The 21,499-nt window shown below is 37.6% G+C and overlaps 1 protein-coding gene across 1 annotated transcript in view; it reads left to right on the top strand.

The window, feature by feature from the left end:
• Positions 1-21,499, top strand: part of LOC119145814 — a 98,267-nt gene that overhangs the window by 18,795 nt on the left and 57,973 nt on the right. The window contains exons 10-24 of the mRNA XM_037382502.1: positions 669-851; positions 3,838-3,990; positions 5,290-5,434; positions 8,566-8,724; positions 9,443-9,561; positions 10,629-10,910; positions 11,919-12,074; positions 12,532-12,716; positions 13,509-13,691; positions 15,052-15,143; positions 15,316-15,485; positions 16,718-16,877; positions 17,959-18,038; positions 19,261-19,441; positions 20,648-20,803. Coding sequence (XP_037238399.1) covers positions 669-851; positions 3,838-3,990; positions 5,290-5,434; positions 8,566-8,724; positions 9,443-9,561; positions 10,629-10,910; positions 11,919-12,074; positions 12,532-12,716; positions 13,509-13,691; positions 15,052-15,143; positions 15,316-15,485; positions 16,718-16,877; positions 17,959-18,038; positions 19,261-19,441; positions 20,648-20,803 — 2,404 coding nt within the window. The remainder of the gene's footprint in view (positions 1-668; positions 852-3,837; positions 3,991-5,289; positions 5,435-8,565; positions 8,725-9,442; positions 9,562-10,628; positions 10,911-11,918; positions 12,075-12,531; positions 12,717-13,508; positions 13,692-15,051; positions 15,144-15,315; positions 15,486-16,717; positions 16,878-17,958; positions 18,039-19,260; positions 19,442-20,647; positions 20,804-21,499) is intronic.

Here is a 21,499-nt window from a genome sequence, read left to right as displayed (position 1 = left end):
TATGTAAATATTTTGATACATTTATTTTCTATGATGTGAGTTCTGGTTTCAGCTGGGATAGAGTTAATTTTATTCCGTGTTTTGGATTTAGTATGAGAATAATGTTGATAACACCCCGATGTTTTAGTTGTTGCTAAGTAATGCTTACTCTAAATCACGAACTTTTCAAGTTTCTCATGCTGTGCCAGTGAGCAGGTGCACGAGAAGCCAGGAGGGAGCAGGGCCAGGACAACTGACCCGAACTAGCCAAAGGGACATTTCATACTGTGGAATGTCATGCTCAGTATATAAACTGAGGGAGGTTGGTCAGGAGCTGCTGATCACTGCTTAGGGACTGGCCAGGCATCAGTCACCGGGTGGTGAGCAATTGCATTGTGCATCATTTGTGGGGGTTTTTCCCCTTGGGTTTTACTCCTCTCTCTCCCTCTCCATTACAATTATTACTGTTATTTTTGTTGTTATTATTTCAATTATTAAACTATTCTTATCTCAACCCACAGATTTTACCTTTTTCCAATTATCCTCCCTATTCCACCAGGGAGGGAGGGAGTGAGCAAGTGGCTCTGTGGTGCTTAGTTGCCGGCTGGGGTTAAACCACAACAGCATGTTACTGTAATTGTGAGAATGACTTTTCTGAAACACCCTGTTCTTTTTGTGCTTGTTTACAGCCTTTGCTGAAGTCACCAGGAGCAAGTCGGAGCTGCTTCTTTGGAGTAACTACTCTCTTACACAGGTTTTGTTCATCTTACAACTCCTGTGATGGTGTACCTGCTGTGCAGAGTGTGATGAGGACTCTCGGAAAATTTTTGGGAGGAAACTGTACCGTGCAAGATTCAGAACAACTCAGTGAGGTATCATTTGTACAGAAGTATATGATACTATGCTTTACTTTGCTATTCCCTTTATGATCTAGAACTTGTTTGATGACAGTGGTATTCAGTGGATTTCCAGAAAGCCATGAATACAAGCTTTGTAAATGAATATTCTTTGGTAGGATGGGCAGATAAAATTTTGTAGTCCAACAAGTAAAACCTATCAGCATGGGTGTTCCTGTGTATTTAAAAAAGGGAAAATCTTGGGCCTTCTGATGAAGCAGGCTTTTTAGTGTCGATGAGTATGAAGAACACCCATCACTCCCCAGTGAAATGACATGTTGATGAAAGTTTCTTATTTCTGTGTTGATTCAAATTCATTTGCAGATAGTGTTAGCTGTGTTATTGCTGGCTAATAAGATCTGCTAAGTTACAGTGTTTCAGGCTGTAAATCAGTCATGATATTGGGAGACTAACAGGAGTGGAAAATTGTTCTTAGCTGCTTTGTGTGATCTTGAGTTAGGAGTTATTGTGTCACAGTTCTGGGGCTTTTTATCTTTAATTGACATTTGCTGCTGAAGAAATATCTTTATATCTTCTCTTTGATGATGTATTTAAACAATTGATTCTTCCTTATCATGCGTAGAAAACTGACATACTGATGACAGCGTATTAGATAACAGTAAGAGCCCAAGAGCTAAGTCTTATCTCATATATTTGTGTCTCTTTAATTTTCCAGTGTGCAAGCTAAACACACAGGATTTGTATTTTTTTTCATGCAGTGTGAGCAGTCTGTTCACTTTTAATTCTTACCCCATTTATTGAAGGAATAACTTAAAAAAACAGATTTTATGTATTGGGAGCCTTGAACAAAATTTTGATTAAAAAAAACAGAAGACATTCCTTTGCTGAACTCTTTTGTCTTCATGTTAGCCATAGAATCATAGTTTCTCTGTGTGTTTTCAGTTTCTTACTGTGTGTTGTATGAAATTACCTAGTTAATTTTGTTAGAATTGAGATTTTGCATGGTTTGGGGATGCATTACTCTCATTAGACAAAATTGCAGTAGATAATGTGTCTTTTAAAGTCTGTGCTGTCCATTGGAAAGAAGCATCACTGCACTGGTGTTGAGTGGTCTCGAGTCTCTCAGAGGTGCCTCACTGGTCTCTATTGAGCTCTTAGAAGTATTTCAGAAAATCAAAACAGCCATTTAAGTTCCCAAAAATGGATGCGGAGTGGGATTTTCAAGAGAAGCTTTGATTTCAGTGTTGCTAACTGATTATCGGTGGGGTTGGTATGGTTGCCTGAGCATCTGCTCTCTCCCTGCTTCCACTTACATCCGTTGCTGCCAGCTGGGTGAGGAGAGTGCCACACAGGTGGTTTCAAGCTAGGATTGTGCTGCTGGACTGGATGCCTATACATGCCAGTTTGCTAGCAGTTGACCAAATGAAGCAAATGTCTGTTCAGTTTATATTGCAATCTTTCTCTGTGGGGAAGGGCTCTAATTTCTTGGCCCTACTGTGGTGGATTAACCCTGGTAGGCAGCTAATCGCCATGCAGCCACTCACTTACTCCCCCTACAGTGGAACAGGGGAGAGAATCGGAAGGGCAAAGCTGAGAAAAAATATAAAGACAGTTTAGTAAGTGAAGGACACCCCACCCCACCCCGGTCCCAACCCAAAGCCCACGCAGCAAAACCCCAAAGTGATGCAAAAGGAATTGCTCGCCACTAATACACTGGTACCCAGCCAATTCCTGAGCCCTGGATACCATACCTTGGAATCACCCCCACTCCCTCCACACACACAGTTTTATTGCTGAGAATGCCATATTGTTTGGAATATTTCTTTGGTAAATTCAGGTCAGCAGTCCTGGTAGTGTCCTCTCTCAGCCTCTTGCCCACACCCAGCCTACTCCCTGGGCAGGTGGGGTAAGGAAAAGAGAAAGCCTTGACTCTGTGCAAACACTGCTAAGCAACAGTTAAAACTCTGTTGAGTTATCAACAGTGTTTTGGTCACAGATCTAAAACACAGCACCATACAGGCTGCTATGAAGAAAATTAACTCTATCCCAGCCAAAATCGGTACACCTACCATATTGCCTGTTTTAATGAAAATTTTGCGCTTTTTTAACTCCTTTTTTCTTCCAAAAATCTGATTAAAGTTAGCCAAGAGATTAGTAAATCAAAACAGGGAACTGATGAAGAGGATCATGCTGAGAAAGGCTACCCAAGTCTGAATAGCTTCTTGAAAACTTCTGTAACTTACTGCTGAAACACGGTTGTCTGATGACTGAGGAGCTGCCGCTTGAAACTCAGCAGCATGTTGCAGTGAGTGAGTGTGCAGATGTGTGTGGGAGATATCTTTGACTATGACAACTTCACTGAGTATGCAGAGCAGAATAGGAGAGACCTCCCACCTGATATCTGGAACCAACAGTGAATGGAAGTCTTTGACCCAAACAGTTATGGAAGGTTTTTTAACATTTTAACTGTGCTGGCTTCAGTATAGTTGTTTCTAGAGGACTGTCAGTAAAAGGGGCGTCAGGCACCACAATGCATTGATGTCCCTGGGCTCTAAACTTTAATACAGAACTTGTTATTAAAATTTTATTTATTGCCAGCAGTAACATGCTCTAAAATGGCTAAACATCTGTGAACAAAAGGGTCAAAATACTAAAGTACTTGAAAAACTTCTACTGTACAATAAATCCATGACCTGCTATTACATTGCGACACAGTTTCTTTTGAATGTTTTGTATTCCACCAGGTATAAGCCAGATTTTACTTAGAAGTGCTATATAGCATTAAACCAACCATCTGTATTCATGTGAGTCTGAAGCCATAGTATATTCTCATGCTGAAGCCATAGTACAGCTGGTACACTAGGGGCTGCAGTAACCCCCCCAAAATGATCAGGGATCATTGTAAACAGAGAATTTTGCACAGAAAATATTAATGCAATAAAATTTCATGTACAGCTGACATGTGGAGAATTTTTTATTCTGCCTTGCTTTGTATTTACAGATGCAACTGGTGTTAAAAGCCATTGGAAATGCAGGACTGGCAGCAGCTTCGTTAGTTCCTGTTTTGAGCTTGTGTGCTTCCCTGAAAAGTAATCCAATCGAAATTCGTCTAGCCGCTATCCAGGCTTTCAGGCGCATTCCCTGTTCTGTCAGGGTAAGTGATTTATTGCCAGCAGGTGATGACTGATGGCTTTCTGGCACCGTCCCAGAGTTTTGACTTTCTGGAATAGTTATAAAATGTGCAAGCAAATAAAGGAACAAGTGTAAACGTGTCTTCAGCAGAGCTCCTCTCCTGCTGGAGAGCTTAGCAGGACCACCCTCATGAATGGACCTATAATATGCTTTGCTATATTTGAAGTAAGACACCAGTGACTGAGGTAATGTTAATGTCTTCTTAAACAGTTACTTCAGTTGGGTGGCTTACGTCTGTGTGGATTATGGCTGAAACCCCACAGTATGTGATTTTCCCTGTCATCTGTTTCACTGTATCATTCTGTGAGATGCTGCGTATTAATGTGAGAAATTGTTGTGACGTCACAGTTAGAACATTTTGTTAATGGCTTAATAGAACAAAACACAAAACTTATTTATCTCAAATAATTTGATACTAAAAAGAATAGCAAAGCCAGGATTGCTAGCCTCGGAAAAGCTGGCAGTGCTGCTGTGGAAGAACAAGAGGTTCCACATGGACTTGCACTTGAAGAAGCATCTTCTTTTGCTTTTTAATGTTTAATCGCAGCATGATTTGGTGTAATCTGTTCATTCTGTAGTTATGAAGCTTGGTGTTGCTCCTTGAACCTGTTGAAAGTATGAAGTCCAGTTGTTGTCATACACCCCATCATTGTCTAGCAAATGAACTGCTAAACTGACACCCTGTGGGTGGACTGGGGGTGTTAGATGCTAATAGAAATGTTATTAGTATGTCACCAACATCTTAATCCCTAGCAGTTCACCAAACAACTCATACGTGTTGATTCCCCAGGAAGTATTGAAGAGAATAAATTTGTTACAGTCCTACCCTTTGATTGAGACCAGAAGTAATGATTGTAATAGCCTGTTAACAAAAACATAGCCATTGTTGTCTGTGCATTAGCTGTGGCATGTGTGAAATACAATAGAACAACTCTCCCCTGTGGTCAAATAAAACCATCATTAACAGGAGCACTAGAAAGTGAGGCTCTGTGTTGCAGATGGTCCTGAATAAATTAATCAGTACAGAATTCAGGTCATAATGACAGTTTGTTCTGGAAATTTGTGGATAAGGTAGAATAGAGAATATGTGCATACATTTGTATGCATGTTGCATGAAGTGACTTTGTCAAGTGTAAAGCAATAGCTATCTCTTTCAGAAAGAAAAACTCATGCACTGAAAGCGCATACATAAGGTCTTTTAGGGGAGTAAATAATAATTGTCTTTTTCTTTTTTGGTTATATTTTTATCTTTTTCTCTTAGAATACTATATTAGTTCAGCTGTACCAAGCAACTGGCGAAGATGTGGAAATAAGGATTGCTGCTTATTACATCGCAATGAAATGTCCACATGACGAGTTATTTGAACAAGTAAAAAAGACTTTGCTGAAAGAAACATCCAGTCAAGGTAAGCCAAGCAGCTACTGAAGTCTTACACATTCCTAAATGATACTTCAATGTAACATTTATGTTACAGGCGTAAGGGTTCCAATCTGCCTTAATTTTTATTTAATCTTAATACTTTGGAGGTTGTTTTTAAAAGATTGTTTGTATGATTGCCACATTTTGTATTGGAATTGTGATACTGTCATTTTAGCAATGGTCAGTAAGGAGTGACTCTTCACAGAATTAGTTCTCCCTACTGGCAACATTTCATTAACTGAATGCTCTTGAGGAAGAGATGCATGTAACGTCTCTGCTGTTCAGTGCATTTGACCTACAAATGGGTAACTGCAAATTATATTTCATTAGGTTGAGAAAGAAGCAAATGGCATAAAAAATATTGCAAGCGGCAGGTATGAAGTAAATGATTTCTTAATTACCTTTCTAATGCTTCTAAATTCCACATTTATGATTTATGTGATGTAATACAAATATTTATCATAAGGACTCGCTACCATGGTTTTTCTTTGGTACTGTCCTCTTTTGCAGTTTTTTACATCAGTTTTGATATGGTTTGATATTGATCACAGTATTTTAAAGATAGCATTAGGCAGAAACTAAGCAGATCTGAAGACTGCAAAGAAAGGCTTATTGATTTTCATTTAGATGATTTAAGATACCTAGGAACTTTAAGGCTTCCTGCACTTTAGCGTCAAGGCTTAGTGGGAGGTACTTCATCACTGTGCCAGAAGTGATTCTTCAAGTCAACTTAAAGTCCTCTAAGGATCACAGTTTGAGAGCTGTGGATCTAGTGGCAAAAAAATGGCATCAAGAAACTGTTTATAACACAAGGGAGAACCAAAATATGGGAGCTGGGACATGTTGTGTTAGGAATGTTGTGAAAAGAACTTTGTGAGGGTTGTTAATTGTATATCCAAATGTATAAGAGCTGACTGTCAGTGTAGCAGTCATTTGGCGAAAAGGTTAGCATAAATATGTCTTAATTATTGATCATTTTTTTTTATTTATGCTTCCTGATTTTGTGGTTCCACAATCAATTATTGTCCGATCTGAGCCAGAGTACTGATAGGAGAGACTGAATTGAGAACTGACACAAAGCAGAAAATCTTCTAGACTCTGTTTAAAAATAGTCATTTAAGTAGCTTATCTGAATGAGAAGCTGTTTTGGGGTAGTATGAAATGGAACTGTAGGTTCTATAAAAGTATAGAATCCTATCAGCGCTTTATTACCGAAGCACACAGATGTTTAAGCTGATCCCATATTTTGGGTGAATGAGGGTTTTTTTCTAAATGGTTTCACCACATTCAACAAAGTATGCATCTAGACTAATCCTTTGCTTTTAAATCTGTCAAGAGGAAGCAAACATGAAAAGGGTATCAAGAAGATCGTTTGCAGGCAGATGAAAGCAGGCTCTGTCTGCAGTCTGATGTGTCTGGATCATAGCCAGTTCTGAACGTGAAGCCATGTATCCATTTTATCAGGATGTTATGTCCAAACCAGTATATCCTGCAGCGATTATGAGTTCAGGCTAAGCATTGTGTTCACCTGATGATGTGGCTTGTGGTTTGGAGGGGGCTTGTTCCCTTCTGCTTAGAGTTCATACAGAGAGAAATTGCATCAGCCTGCAAAATACTGTGAAGGTGTACCCCGGTGACTCTCCTCCATGTTGCTCCATGCAGAAAAAAGAAATGGATTTATGAGAGAACTCTAGTAGTCCATGCAAAATGTTGTATGTTTTAAACAGTTTATTGCAGTACTCATTAATTTTGTTAATTTTCTTCCTTTGTCTTCAGTTGATGTAACACCTTAACGATTCATATAATAGACTTTTGAGTAACAAGTGCTTTTGAAGGCATAGAGCTCATAGTAGTTTTTAGTTGCCACATTCAGAAAAAGAAATATGAAAAAAAGAAGTTGTATTGTGAAAAATGCAGTTGTATCAGTGTTCAGTGTCAGTGCATTGAACTGGTGCTGGAGCCTAATATCTTTTACCTTCAGGAGAAAAAAGCGCCTTTTGTAAGAACCAGGCTCCAGAACAACACATGGAAAATGTTTGCCCCCCACAACGCAGTGCGTACATGGCCAAACCATGAATCAGCACAGTGTAATGCAGAAATATTAATTCTGAATCACAACTGTTTAACTGTATGTGCTTTTTTTTTTTTTCTTTTGAAGTGCATTTGGAAATGTACATTGCACAGTATAGGAAGATTTTTTTTGTATTGGAATGATTTGTTTGTTGTATGTAAATGGAAACTTTATTGCCAGTTTTCTCTTACAAATTCTGCAGTGTTTTTGCCAGTGTTCATGCAGGGTATCTGATTTAATCATAGGCTTGTAGAATGGTTTGGATTGGAAGAGACCGTAAAGATCACCTAGTTCCAACCCCCTGCTATGGGCAGGGACACCTCCCGCTAAACCAGGTTGCTCAGAGCTCTGTGTGTGTGTATATGTATATATGCCTCTCTACATTCAAAGTTGCTTAATGCTTACCTTTAAAAGGCTTTGTTTATTCCTGTTTATAGTTGTTAACTGTTATTTTAAGATTTTCATGTGCTTTCTGGCTATCCCAGACTTAAATTATTTTTTTTAATGTTTCAGTACACTGGGTCAGTGATTTTTCAAGAACAAAATGAGTGATGCTGCCAAAGTTAAAGTTTAAAATCATCTTTTAAATGATTCTTTTGCATCTGTTCTCCTAAGAGGGAACAGAAACAGTCCAATAATATTTGAGCTGCACAGCCTGCTTCTAATGTCTCTATTAGTCATGTCTTTTTTTAAAAAAAAAAAATTTCCTTTGAATTTAGTATAGAAAATCCTTTTCAAACAGTAAATAACCAGGTTAACCTTGCCTGCCTAGGTTATCTGAGAGGTGCAAATGCAACTAGGGAGTGAATGACCCCTCATGTCATGTTGGAAAGAAGAAGACAGTATTTAAATAAGCTGACTACAGTAAAGATAGATGCATCAGACTGATTTTAATTGGTGCTGAAAAAGCATTAATTCTTTTGGGTCAGGGGAATGGTTTAGGGTTAATTCTGGTATAAATAAATAAATAAAAAGGTTGCCTGTATCAGTTTTTAAAACTTTTTTTTTTCTCTAATTTCCATATGCTTTTCTTCGTTTAATTTAAGTGGGCTCCTTTGTGTGGAGTCATCTCTCTCAGCTCCTGGAGACAGATGATCCACTGAAAGAGCACCTTAGAGATTCTATTCCTGATGAAATCCTTAGCAGAGATTTTGACCGAGAGACATGGAAATACTCCTCATACTCGGATGTCACGTTCCACTCAGGTATGTGGTCTTTTAGAACTTAATGCTTTGTAGCATATGGATTATTAAAATCCCATGTGGCTTTTCTGGTCTTTTACATCTTGCCCCAGAGAATTTTAATTTTATAACTTAGTAGTACCCAGATATGCATATGGAGGCTTGATTCTTCTCTGACCTTAATTGGAATCTATCAAATGTAATTCCAGCAAGCCAGATACCATGTAAATTTGCCTTTCGTGAGAGAGGAGAATAAGAACCAATGAACTTTTGACATGACTTTTGTGAACATCAACTTTTGACTCCTTCCTTCGTGAGTTTCCTTTGCAGCATCAGGGGATTGGGATGTAGGGTTTTTTTACTCCTGATTCATGTGCTTTCCTTGGTATAAGAAAAGATTCAGACTCATTCCTTCCTGTTTTACTACCTGTTCATAATTTGTTTTTAGCAAAAATGCTAGATAGTATTTTTCAGAGTAACATTCTGTCCATCTATTCTAGTGCAGTTGTGTACGATGTGTATGGTAAATGCTCTTCTTTTAGTGTTAGTCAGATAAGAGGCTTTTGGTAATGTCCATTAAAGTCTTTGCAATACTAAAATGTTAAATAATTTCAACTGTTGACAATGTTTTATTCACTATCTCAATGAGCAGAGTTGCAGTTTCCCAAAGAACGATGAGATTTGCAAAGTATATGAGAATAGCTGTCTCCAAATGACAGACATCTGATATTTTCTATTGCAGCTGGTGCAGGTGCAAATATGGAAGCATCGGTGGTCTTTTCTCCTGCATCTTTTCTACCACGATCAGTCATGACAAATTTGACTGTTCACCTTATGGGGCAGGCTGTAAATCTACTGGAGGCAAGTTTATGTATTATTTTTTTTCCATCCTCCTTCTCAAGGGACACTTAGTGTTTTGAAGTAAAAAGAAATATTTTCTATTTTCCCATTACAGTTTCTTTAGCAAGGTATGCTTTTCACTGCTGCAGCAAAGTTGCCTCAGACTGTTTCTCCTTTGTGTGATAGACCTAGTCATAATAAAACCACTTTCACTCTGATAGTACCATACACTAGCCAAGTGAGTTATATTTAGCTCTTGTTGATTCACATGAAAGATAAAAGTCAAAGCTTTCTGAGACTGTTGGTCTAGCTCCTGTTTAGGATAGTAAGATTCCTTTGGTTGACTTACAGTGGAAAATAGATGGGCTTGGGTACACCATTCCTTTAATACAGTAGATAGAGTTGTGTATTCCTAACTGAGGTCACTGTTTTAGTCCCGTTGAGCATCCAGTGCCTGGGATATTTAAATGGCCTGCCTGCAGTCTCATCATCTTTACTTGTGCCTCTACTGTGCCTCCAAGAGAAAGCAGTGTTTGGCATATGGACTCTATTGCAGATAAAAATGTGTATGTGGAGGAAAGAATTAATGTAGCCTTCAGATGTCAAGTTTAAGCTTGCAAGGGAACAAAATATGTTTTTCAGTGTTACATATCCTGGATTTACATGTGTTAGTAATACTATTTTAGTCAAACTGCCAAACGTAATCTTATTTCAGGAGCATTAAAAGGCTGTACTATTGTTTTCCAACCAAAATACTGATTGTAACATGCTAAAATATCAGTAGCTCTAACTGTCCCATCATGGTGTAAATGAACCAGTATCTGAATAAAAAAGGATTTTTATTTTGTACAGAGCTTCACATAATCAACAAACTGAAGAGTTTTTACTGGAAAGATTTAATACTGAAATATGATGCTGCATTAGGTAGGATACTAGACTTTGTAGACCACTGTGATCTTGTATGGCAAATCTGTACAAAAAACTAAAGGTTGCATCTGGATGTATTTTTTAAATTTCTGCCTATAGACCTGGATGTGGCTTATGCATCCTCATTGTCAGGCATTTCAATGCCGTATGCTTTCCCCTAGGTTGGTGTACGGTTAGAGAATGCTGAAACTTTTGTGCAGAAGATTTTTGGGCAGAAATCTGCTACTTTCAGTGACTATTTTTTTGCAAACACTAATGAAAGAAACCCCAAGTCCGAAAACCCAGTGGAAACAACAGGAAAAGTCAAGCAGAGGAAGCTGACTTCGAAGCGATACAGCCCTGCTGATCAGCTTGTGACCCAGTCTGGCAAGCCAAAGTTGAGAAAAGCTTACCAGAATTGTCCTGGTAGAAAGTACAGTAAGATGAGTGAGTTAGTCGAAAAGGTAACTGACTATGTGGATCTTGGAAAAATTAATGGCGTTCCCCAGGTAAACTTAGGGCCCCATCTAGCGCTGGGCAATGGCTCTGTGTTACTCTGACTCCTTTGCATAAAGCATGTGTGACTTGTTCCGCTCACTTGCAGAGAACTTAACAGCTGCATAAAATAAAAATCAGCAAGGAGTCACATCTTCAGTATGTCAGATTTTATTGTCTCATAACAATGACTCTCAGCCAGGAGAATATGTTGCCTGTGTTTTAGGATTCCTCTCATTATTTTGAGCTCTGATCCTTTTTATAGTGCTGTTCTTTTGTCTGTTGACTTCCGCGGCACTGTAAACAGCTGCTTGACGTTAAGTTCCTGCGTCATGCTGTTTGTGTTGTGACTTCCTAGTTTGATGTTGAATGTTACTTTGTGAATTTACCCATGTTTGGAGAGAGCTATGTTCTATGTATATAACAGGAAGGCTTTAGGAATTTACTTCAATTGGTGATGTCTTGTCTGGAAAACTTGGGGACCACAATTCATTTAGTCTTAGACCATGTCTCTTCTTGGGACTCATCTTAGAGTTTCTTCTTAGAGTGTAAGCTCACATGCATGTTGTGTTGCTTTTGTATTGATTCACAAGGAGGGAAAAAGCAAAATTTTTACTTATTAGCAGTTTATTTAGCAGTCACAGCACCCATAATGTATTAATTTAGATTGTATTTTTCAAAGCTTCATCTGTTTGTGGGTATGTGTTGCAATACTTCTTTTGCCCCGTTGTCCTAGGACTAGACATCAGCTGTGTTCATAGTGAAAGTCAGCTTGTGTGATGTGGAGCTGAAGTTTAGCTGGAAAGAACAGATACTAATCCAGGGTCTTCAGTGGTCTTGAAATATTTATAAAAGGGAGCCTAATGTCTGTTTACTAATAACATAGTCTGCACTGAGGAATTGTTCATTATGAGTTTGAAAGGAAATTAATATAAACATCGTTATTTTCCTGATTTATTTCTTTATCACATTATCAGTTCACTGAGAGAACAGTGAGAAAGGAGGCACTGAGATGTAAGCTAAGCATGAAAATCTTTGGAAATGAACTTAGCTTCTTGGATTGTGAAGATTTAAGGAAACAAATGAAACATTATTCTTTAAGTCTGGCTGCGTTGGCTGTTAAACTTCTGAAGGTAAAAGGAACCTTTTTTTCTATTTGAAACTAAATGCCTTGAGAAACTACTTTGACAGATATATAAAAGGTACAAAATACTACTTACTGTTTCTAAACTGAACTCTAAAAGACACCAGTATATATTTGGTTTAAACAGCATTCAGCACATGAGGCAAGGATTTGTTCTGTTGTCTGATGGTTCTTAGCTCTTGCTTTTCCCGTTCAAACTGATCCATGCTTAAATGAAAAATAATTCTTTCTTCAACTGGGGTAGGACTAGTGTCTAACTCATGCCCTGGGCAGATGCATGCTTTGGGCTGCTTTCTACCTTATTTCCCAAATCAGCTCAATTAAAAACACTTTCACAGCAGACAAACGCAGTGGATAGTTACATCTGGAAAAATTCTTGGAGGCTGACTTTATTATGCAAAATAAAATTCTTTTTTTGTTTGTTTGTTTGGGCTTTTACACCATAGGGGCAAGAGGTCCAGTTTAATAAAAGGATCAATTTGGCCACTGAAGAATTTCAGTTTCCAGCAATTTCAGGCTTTCCTGTTCAGCTGGCAGTCAATGCCTCAGCAGCAATTGACATAAAAATCAAAGGGAATGCAGATTTCAAACAGCAGTCCAATTTCTTTCTGAATGGATATATTAAGCCAAGGTAATAACAGCTGCAAATGTGTCACACATATTCCTGATGTCAAGTAACAGTTTCTGACATGAAAGTTTTGTGTGAATGTCTGTTGTAATCAGTTAGGAGATTCCTGAACAATTCAAGCAGTCATCAGCCTTACACTGCTGAATAGTTGCTTTGCTACAAGGACACCAGTGGTTTCTTATCCTGCCTGTCTGATTTTGACTTCTGTTGCTGTGCTTTTCCAGTACTGTTTTAAGCTGACTATTCCTCATTATCTCTAAATCAAATTCCTAAATGCTTGTATGCAGATGATTTTTTTAATGCTTTGCCTGTTATGAGGATGTCATTTTGGATTTTTCTCAGGGTCAGATATAGCTACAGGTTGTAGATCTACAAACCAATGGATGATTTAACCCGCTTTTTCATTACCAGGCTATTGTAGGTTTTTGTACGTACTGAATATATTTACTAAGCTACACTAAATGCTGTATAGACAGGGATACACTTACAGCATGATACTTAGTCCTAATCGCTTTTCCTTTCCTGATATTTCATGATGAAGTATGGATTCACCTCCCTTACTTAGATTTAGTTAAACTATACTATAATTCACATTAGAAAGTGTATGTCTGTGTACATACAATTTTTTTCCAATTATTTCCTGAAACAAAACTCATGGTTTTAATCCTAGAATATACTGTGTTATAGCATCAAACGCTATGTATTTATTGAAGAGGATGAGCAGCCTATGGTTTAAATTAAGTGCTTTAAAAAGAAAGTGCTTTTCATAGAATATGTATCTGAATCTTTCAACAGTGCATTTGTCCAGCTTTCTGTCCAGATGGGAACTGTGGGGGCTCTGGGACAAGCTGGCCTAAGCTGGTTAACAGGAATGAGAACATCTACTAGTCTTGATGGGGGTATCCAGGTGAAAAAAGGGCAAGAGCTCAAAGTTTTCTTGAACACTCCAGAAGAATCTATGGAGATAATTAATTTCAGGTAAGATTAAGAGAGAGAAGACATCTTCCTAAGATAGTAACCATGATAACTTTCTTGAATCAAAACTTAACTAGCAGACTTATTAATAGAGCAGAAATATATTTTGGCAGAAAACAAATTTTCAGTATGACTCATAGTCCAAATCTGTCATTCGGAAGAAAAGGGGAAATTACTCTGTGCAGTTTACATTGTTTACCATACATTCAAATCAAAGCTAATGATAAAAGTTTTAAATGAATTTTTTGATACTCCCCTCTTTTCCTACTGAATGTCATAGAAAACTTTTGTCGTCACTGGAACTTAAGTGTCCAAAGAATCTAGTTCAGGGTATTAAAGTGGTGGAGGAAAAGCTTAGCATTAATTCTACAGATGGTATTTAGCAAAACACTGGAGTAATTTGGAATACAGTACTGACAAGGTGTACTCATACCCTTTTAGTGAGTTCTTAGGTTCTTTAATGTTAGGTAAAAGTTACATTGTAAAATACTACCTCAACAACTGTTGGGTGTTATGCAGATTAGTTGTGTTAATGCAAACTAGGCTTTTTAGCTCATTGTTTTTTTCTGCTGGTTTTCTTTTTTCTTTGGATTTCTAAATTTGATAAAGTCCAAATAGAGGGCACATATTGTAAACGACATGTCAACTACATGTCTCTTAGACATGACAACAGATGAGTGAAATATTTACAGTATGTGGATTGTCGTTCTGTTGTATTTCTCTTGATTTGGGATGTTGCAGTACTATAGGATATGCAGTTCAGAAAAGAGCTAAAAGGCTCAGGACTTTGCATTTAAACCATCCATTCCCTTAGGACTCTTGGAAATTTACTGATTTAATTCTGTTTCTGTCAGCTAGAATGGATGACAGACCAGAGTGAAGGTTGGAGTAATTACAGACCTGTATGTTGTGCATTATTTGAACAAAAGACTGACTGTAAAGTCATTGCATTAACTCTCTTGCTCCCATCAAGTGCAGAGATCATGACTCTTGCACAAGCAGCTCAGTGAAGTTCTGGAACTTCAGACTGGAATGAAACTGATGCCCATACGTAGCCTAAGGGGCAGGGGACTCTAGAAGCCAGGAAGGGAGTGGAGTTGCAATAAGCTGACCATTGCCCAGAACAGAGAAATCTGATACTGACTGTGAAGAACTGTAGAAGAATCTCAAGATAGTGACAGATTAAACATGGAAACCATGAATGAAAATTGGTGCTAATTAGTAGAAATGTAGTCTGACCTTAGCAGAACTTAATCTTTCTTGGTTTTACCATTTGGGAGAAGATGGCATATAACTGAGAATTTTGTTTAAATATTGCTGTAACCTTAGCATAATTGTTTTTAAGTTAAATTCTTGGTTGTAGCTCTAAACTTTACTTCACAATGGTGGATGAGACAGAAGATTTAGATGTTTTCCAAGACCACACAGAAACCAGATCTTGCACTGGGGAGGAAGGTGAGTCTAGCTATAATGCTTGTCTTAGAAATCTGATCATTCAATATCTATAACAGATCATTCTAATCAGTAGACATTTTGTCTATTAGTTCTGAAAGATCTTCAGTGCAATGTTCATTTTCATGTTTTCTTTGTTGTTCTAACTGAATGTTTGACTGTTGTCTTCCACCAGTGTCTGAGATTATTGGCTGGCAGCTGTGTTCTGAAATGTCATATCCTGACTCAGCCAATGGTTTGGTTTTCCCCCTTAATGGACCTTTGAGAGTGGCTGTCACATTAACTAAGCAAGACAGAGGCCTGCAGCAGTATGTTGTGGAAGCTGCGTATACCTATATTCCTCAGGTACCATTATGGCATGCTTTAGTTTGGCTTCAGTTTTAGTTTATTATGCTGATGAAAGAATGGCAGTAAGTACCTCAGTACCATATATTCAACTTAACTGGTTTTCAAGGTCTACATTATTGTTATTTCCATGCCCATTATAGTGGGAAAATAATGATGAAACAAATGACTGATGCTGATAGCAGGTACATACTATTTCCATATACAAACCAGTGTACATGAGTATCAAGTCATTTAGTTAGATAAGACTGATAGAGCTGGAAGTAGAGACCAGGATTTTTGGCTTGGTGCCAGTACTATACAACCTGGCCTCATTTTGATGACTTGTTTTCTTTGTGACAAAAAACCTCAAAACCCAAATTGTTGATTTACATTAAACACCTTGTTTGAAAGTAGAAGTTAGGCCCCAGTGAACCCACTCCAGAAGGGTGTCAATTTTAATGTTTGTTTGGGCAAGCCCAGGGAAGGAATGGTTTTCAGCTTCTGTGGGACAGTAAGAATTTATGGCTTTGTCTAAAATGATAGTTTAGGTGCTTAACAGGGGCAGTGGCTAGAGTCTTAACTTCTGTCACAGCCCAAGTATGCTGCTGGACATGAGATAATTCTTTTTACTGGGAGACAATTCGGGCTTTGGCTGTATTCAAACATTGCTCAGTATCTCTACGATGGTGAGATAAAAGCAATAAGCAGAGTAACATCCCTTTTTCTGACTTTCTCAAACAAAAGCTGCAAAGGGAAAAGGCATTTTCTTCTGCCAGAGTATCTGACATCTGTAGGCAGGGCAAGGCTGAAACTGTCAACTAAGGCACACACTGCAGGGTCATGGCACTGTGTTGTACTGTATCCCGCCGCTGACACCAGAGTGTAAGGGCTTAAGGCAGCCCTGCCAAAATCTAGTCACTTAGGCCTGAACTATAGAGCTTGAATTTGTAACTGGAGGTGTGGTCTGATTTTCCATAAATGTTGGCAGGATTCAGTGTGATTTCAGGAGAAGGTCAGTGTGCTGTGAAATTCGAGGTGTTCAGACAGTGTTTCCCAAGACAAACACTGGACAGGGAATGGAAAGTGCAGCCTTGGAAAAACAGAAATTGCTTGCTGAAAATCTTGTAAAGCAGATAGGTGAAAAATTACTGTAGTAGTGAAATTAGCTGTGATGATGTGATGTAACTCAGTGTGGTAGACTGTTTTGTAAATGCTGTGCCAATTGCAAATGTGGTTATCCTTTCTTTCAGGAGAATTCCTGGATCCCAGATGAAGCTGTCCTTCACTTCTTCATTGGGACTCCAAAGTCAGATTTGAAAAGGGATCTTGGTGTTGACATAAATTTTAGTGTACCACAGAAGAAATTCAGAATCCAGTTTATGCAACCTAAGAAAAAAATTGAGATTGATGGTAGGTTTTTCAACTACAAACCAGGTCATCAGTTAATGTCAGTTAGGAAAACTTAATCAGAATTAACAGAGAAATATATTTCAGTCAATAATCTAATGCTAAAACTACATTATTGTGTGATAGCCATTCAGTTTACTGCTTTAGGTAACACTCATTCCTGGTGGTTTTTGCATCTTTGTTAAGACTGTTATGCACAGTCAGAGGTTCAGTACCTGGTTCACAAACTCACATTAACGAGGAAAGCTGTTATCAGTATAGGTGATGTTAAGGCTAAGAAACACAGTGGAATGTTCTGTAATCTTTTAGGTATGCTAAACTGGCCTTACTGGTCCTAAATTTAAGTTTGCTATGATCTGTTAGTTATGATATGAAATTACTTGTTGCCAAGTCAGTTAAGTATTGACTATGATATTGCTGTGCATTATAATTTAAAAGTAACATTTCAATCACAGTGTACATAGAAAACAAAATCGGCTAACCTGCTGATGAAATAGAAACTGAGAGATACATGGTAATAATATAGACAAGATATTTCAGCCTCTTTGACATGCTCGTCAAGTGACACTTTGTTTTGTTGTGAGGTATTCTACCCTATCATGTTTAGAATTTGTCCCTCCAGGTGTGGTGGTTTTGGTTGTTTTTTTGTTGTTTTTTTTTTTCCAATCCTGGTTATTTTCAAATGAATTGCCTGGAAGATTTACCTACACTGCGCAAATCTTTGTGTGCGCTGTGTTCTGAGCTCATGAAATGTCTCCACAGCACAACAAAGCTTACAAGTTTTAACATAGGCCTGAAGGAAGCGTTTAAATCACTTCCAGAACTAAGCTGGTTTGATGGAGACAGCTTCATTGTCTCTTGTCAATTAGTATTCTCAGAATGTCCTTTCAAAATGAGATGGGTATTCTGAGGACACTTCAATGCCTTTGCAAACGCTATTTCCTTTGCTCTGGTATTTACTATGTTTTTTCTTTGTAAACAAACTGTTCACAACAATGGCAAACTATCGTTTGGGTACAGTTTTATGAAGCATCACTGAACAGCGTATATCAAGAAAAAGTAAACAATTTTGTTTTTCTCCAAGGGAGAATTGAGTTTTCTAAAAATTCACGAATTGGACACCTGGAGCTGATAGTAGATGACCAAGATGTGTATTATATTAAGGTATGTTTTCAGGTCATGACCTCTCATACTAGCATGAATACTTTAATAAAAGCACAGCAAAGAAAGGCAATAAAAAACTCACATACTGAAAAATAGTTTTGGGGGCAATTCATCAGAGAAATTACCAGTTCTCTTTATTAAATAGTTTTGAGACAGACTCAGTGTTAAATTGCTGTGTTTTAAGAGCTTTTGAGACATGGCTTCTGCAAGTAATCTAAAGCAATTTTTTCACATTCAGATGTACTCAAAACCTTTGGTTGCTTCCAGTGTTAGGTCAGTAGAGAAGATCACATTGACTCCTGTGGGCTTTGGCTTATTATCTGCATATTCAGTCATGCAGTTTTTCAGACCTGTGTTCTGACTGTGCATAAAGACTCTTGAATAAGCCTAGGCTAATTTCTTCACTTTTGTGCACTCTATAGATGTAAGAATCAATGAGATACAGTTCTTTACATTGCAGAAATTGTTTTTGCATTTTTTTGAAGTCCTAGGGACTAAGCAAGAGAATGCCAATGTCTGAACTCTGAAATGAAAAAGCAAACAAAAATGCATGTAGGAGTTTATCACTGAAACCCTACTGACATTTTTGTTTATATTCCAGGACTTGAACAATTTTTTCATTATCCAGTTGATACCTATAGCAGGATGACATTTTATGTGGGCCTCCAAAGCCAGTTGGTTTTAAATACACAGCATTTTCCTACAGTGAGCACATTATTTAACAGATTATTTTTTTTCTAGAGTAATATTTAACAAAGACATTTTGGATGTTTCTCACAAACCCAAATGCTAATTAGTGTTGCAGATTGTTGCATTTGCATCTAGTCCAACCTAAATCTAGTTACCTCTGTGAGACTGCCAATATTTTGAGTAACACCATATTATTTTTTGGCCCAGGATTGTAATGTTCTTAGTGATTTCAGTCACTGCTGAAGCTAGCAAGATGTGAAGGAAATAGCATCTCACACCACTGTGATTTTTTTATAACTGGAAAAACAAATCTATCCTTCATCCCCATTATTTACTAACAGCAAGTTTTATGGTCAGCAGGGGTGAAAGGAAGCTTGTTGGGTGTATAGGAAAAAAATCTCATTTCTTCCTCCTTTCCTCTCATTTCTGAAATGCCCAAGTTTATAGTATTGTTTTCTCAAAACTTAATCAATTTGTACTGTTGAGTGGCTTGGGTTTTGGTTTTGGTTTTTCATTTGTTTGTTTATTCTAGGGTATGACAGATTTGCAGATGCTGAGTGGGGAGCAGAGATTCCTGACCCAACTGGAGGTAAAGCTGATAAAGCAAAGCAGTCCTATCATTCTGTCAGGAAACATCACTAAACAGCTTGGCAAGAAGATAGCTTTTTCAGTATCCCTGAATAATTTATTGAAGGATGCTGCATTTCTTTCAGGTTAGAGGACAATAACTATTTGCCATGTAAAAGTTCTGGAGCCCTTATATATTAGGGTTGCCTGACTTTGGATACCTATTTCTAAAGTTCCTTTGAAATTACTAAGACGGCTTTTTAAAATTATTATCCTTGTTAAATTAGTACTAACATGTATTTCAGAATAATAGGGGTTATAAAATAAATTGGTTTTTAAGTCTGGTTTTAATTACTGTTGAAGAGAGTGGGAAAAATAAGATGTAAAGAATCACTTAACAAAAAGATGCCAAAACAATAACAACTTTTAGAATATTTTCTGGCTTTCACTCTTGGTTGCACAAAACAGTGCAGAGACACACATATGTCACTAAGTGTCTCTTAAGACCCTTGTTCTAAAAATCCTGAAGTCTTTTTTTTTTTTTTTCCCCACAAATATGCTTTAGAGAAAGATAGAAAGTGTCAGAAAGAGGGCTTTATTATTTGTATAACATCAGTTCATTAAAACTGATGTTTAATGAACATCAGTTCATTAAAAGGTGAATTAATACAGTGGAATAAACCAGTAAGGTTAGACCTTAAGTCTAAGGCTCTTATGTTTTCCTTAATACCTTCTTACTGTAGTCTCCATGTGGTAAAGGCATTAAAATGTCACAGCATTATGCAATATTTTCAAATAAAAGTAAAATGTAATGAATGCAGAATGTCAGTTTGTTTTTTGGGAGATCATCTTCTGGTGAAATTTTCATCCTTAGCTTTCATATGGATTGCCAGTGTTTGCATCTGAAAATGCTTCTGGTCGGATTTCAAACTCTTATCCCCTAAGAACTAGGCTGCACCAGTCCTGTTGCAAAGCCGCAGCCTTGCTTTGACTTAATGTAGAAGTAAATATCCACATGTTCATATTAGGTCTTAGGTAATTAAAAGATCAGTCTGTTAGAATTTATTTCCTTTTAGAATCAGCTTTGACTGGATTAATTTCACTAAACTGTAAGCAGTATCTGTGAAATGTGGTCTGCAGGCTGTATATGTAGTCATATACATATGAGAGAAAGAGACTGAACATTCAGCTTTTTTTTTTTTTTTTACTGCACAAGGAGTACATCATGGGATTCCTCAGTCAGATGGGATGAGACTGAATGCATTTGTGTGTTTCCCACTGTCGTATTCCATTTACTAGCTAAAGTAACTTAATGTTCTACCACTTTATAATCACTTCTACTCTTTTTGTAGCATTTCTGGAGAAAAAGGTTGATGATAAACTGAGACAATACTCATTGGAAGGGGAGACTTTCCTTCCAGGTGTTCTTGGAGTTCATGTCATTGGTCTTCTCCAGCAACGTGAGGGCTCGTGGTCTCATGGTTTGAGGATAAAGCATGGACTCCTAGGTACAGTAAAAAAGAGGGGAAGTAAAAACATTCTGTTGGTCTCATTTTTCAGCAAGCCAGTAACTTGTATGACTAGGACACTCTCTTAACAAGAAATATTTCAGTTGATTTTCAAACTGTGATCTGAGGCCTAGGACAAGTTTCTCTTTTCACTTGGATAAACTTTACGCTTTGAGTCTGCATATAAAAAACAATTCGTTTTTTTAATGTGCTTTTCACAAGCATGTCCAACATTTAATTAAAAATCACTACTTCAGTGGGAATTGCTCCTAATTGTTGTTCTCAGATGTCTATGCAAAATGAATAGTTGCATACATACGCTTAAAAATATGGGGGACTGTTTCTAGGAAACAGTTGGCTGTGTTCTTGTGGCTGCGGTGTATGAACTGCATTCATTTTATTGGACAAAGCAGGAGAACATCATTATATCAGAGTATTGGATAATTCTAATAGCTAGTCCTGATAGCATTTTAGGGTGATTGTATATGTAAAGTATGTTGCACATTCAGAGAGTATGTAGCAATATCACTAGTGTGAAGTTCTCTTAGACCTGCAGAGGTATGACCCCATAATTTTGCTGAAAATGGCATGCTGATCAGAGTATTTTATACACACAAACAGAACATACCTGAACAATTAAAACAGTATTAGGTGATGCTGAACTATAGCTATGTAATTATGAAATTATATCAAAAT

The sequence above is a fragment of the Falco rusticolus genome, chromosome 4 (genome assembly GCF_015220075.1).
Source record: "Falco rusticolus isolate bFalRus1 chromosome 4, bFalRus1.pri, whole genome shotgun sequence".
NCBI lineage: Eukaryota > Metazoa > Chordata > Aves > Falconiformes > Falconidae > Falco > Falco rusticolus.
This window is presented reverse-complemented; position numbering and strand designations above follow the sequence as displayed.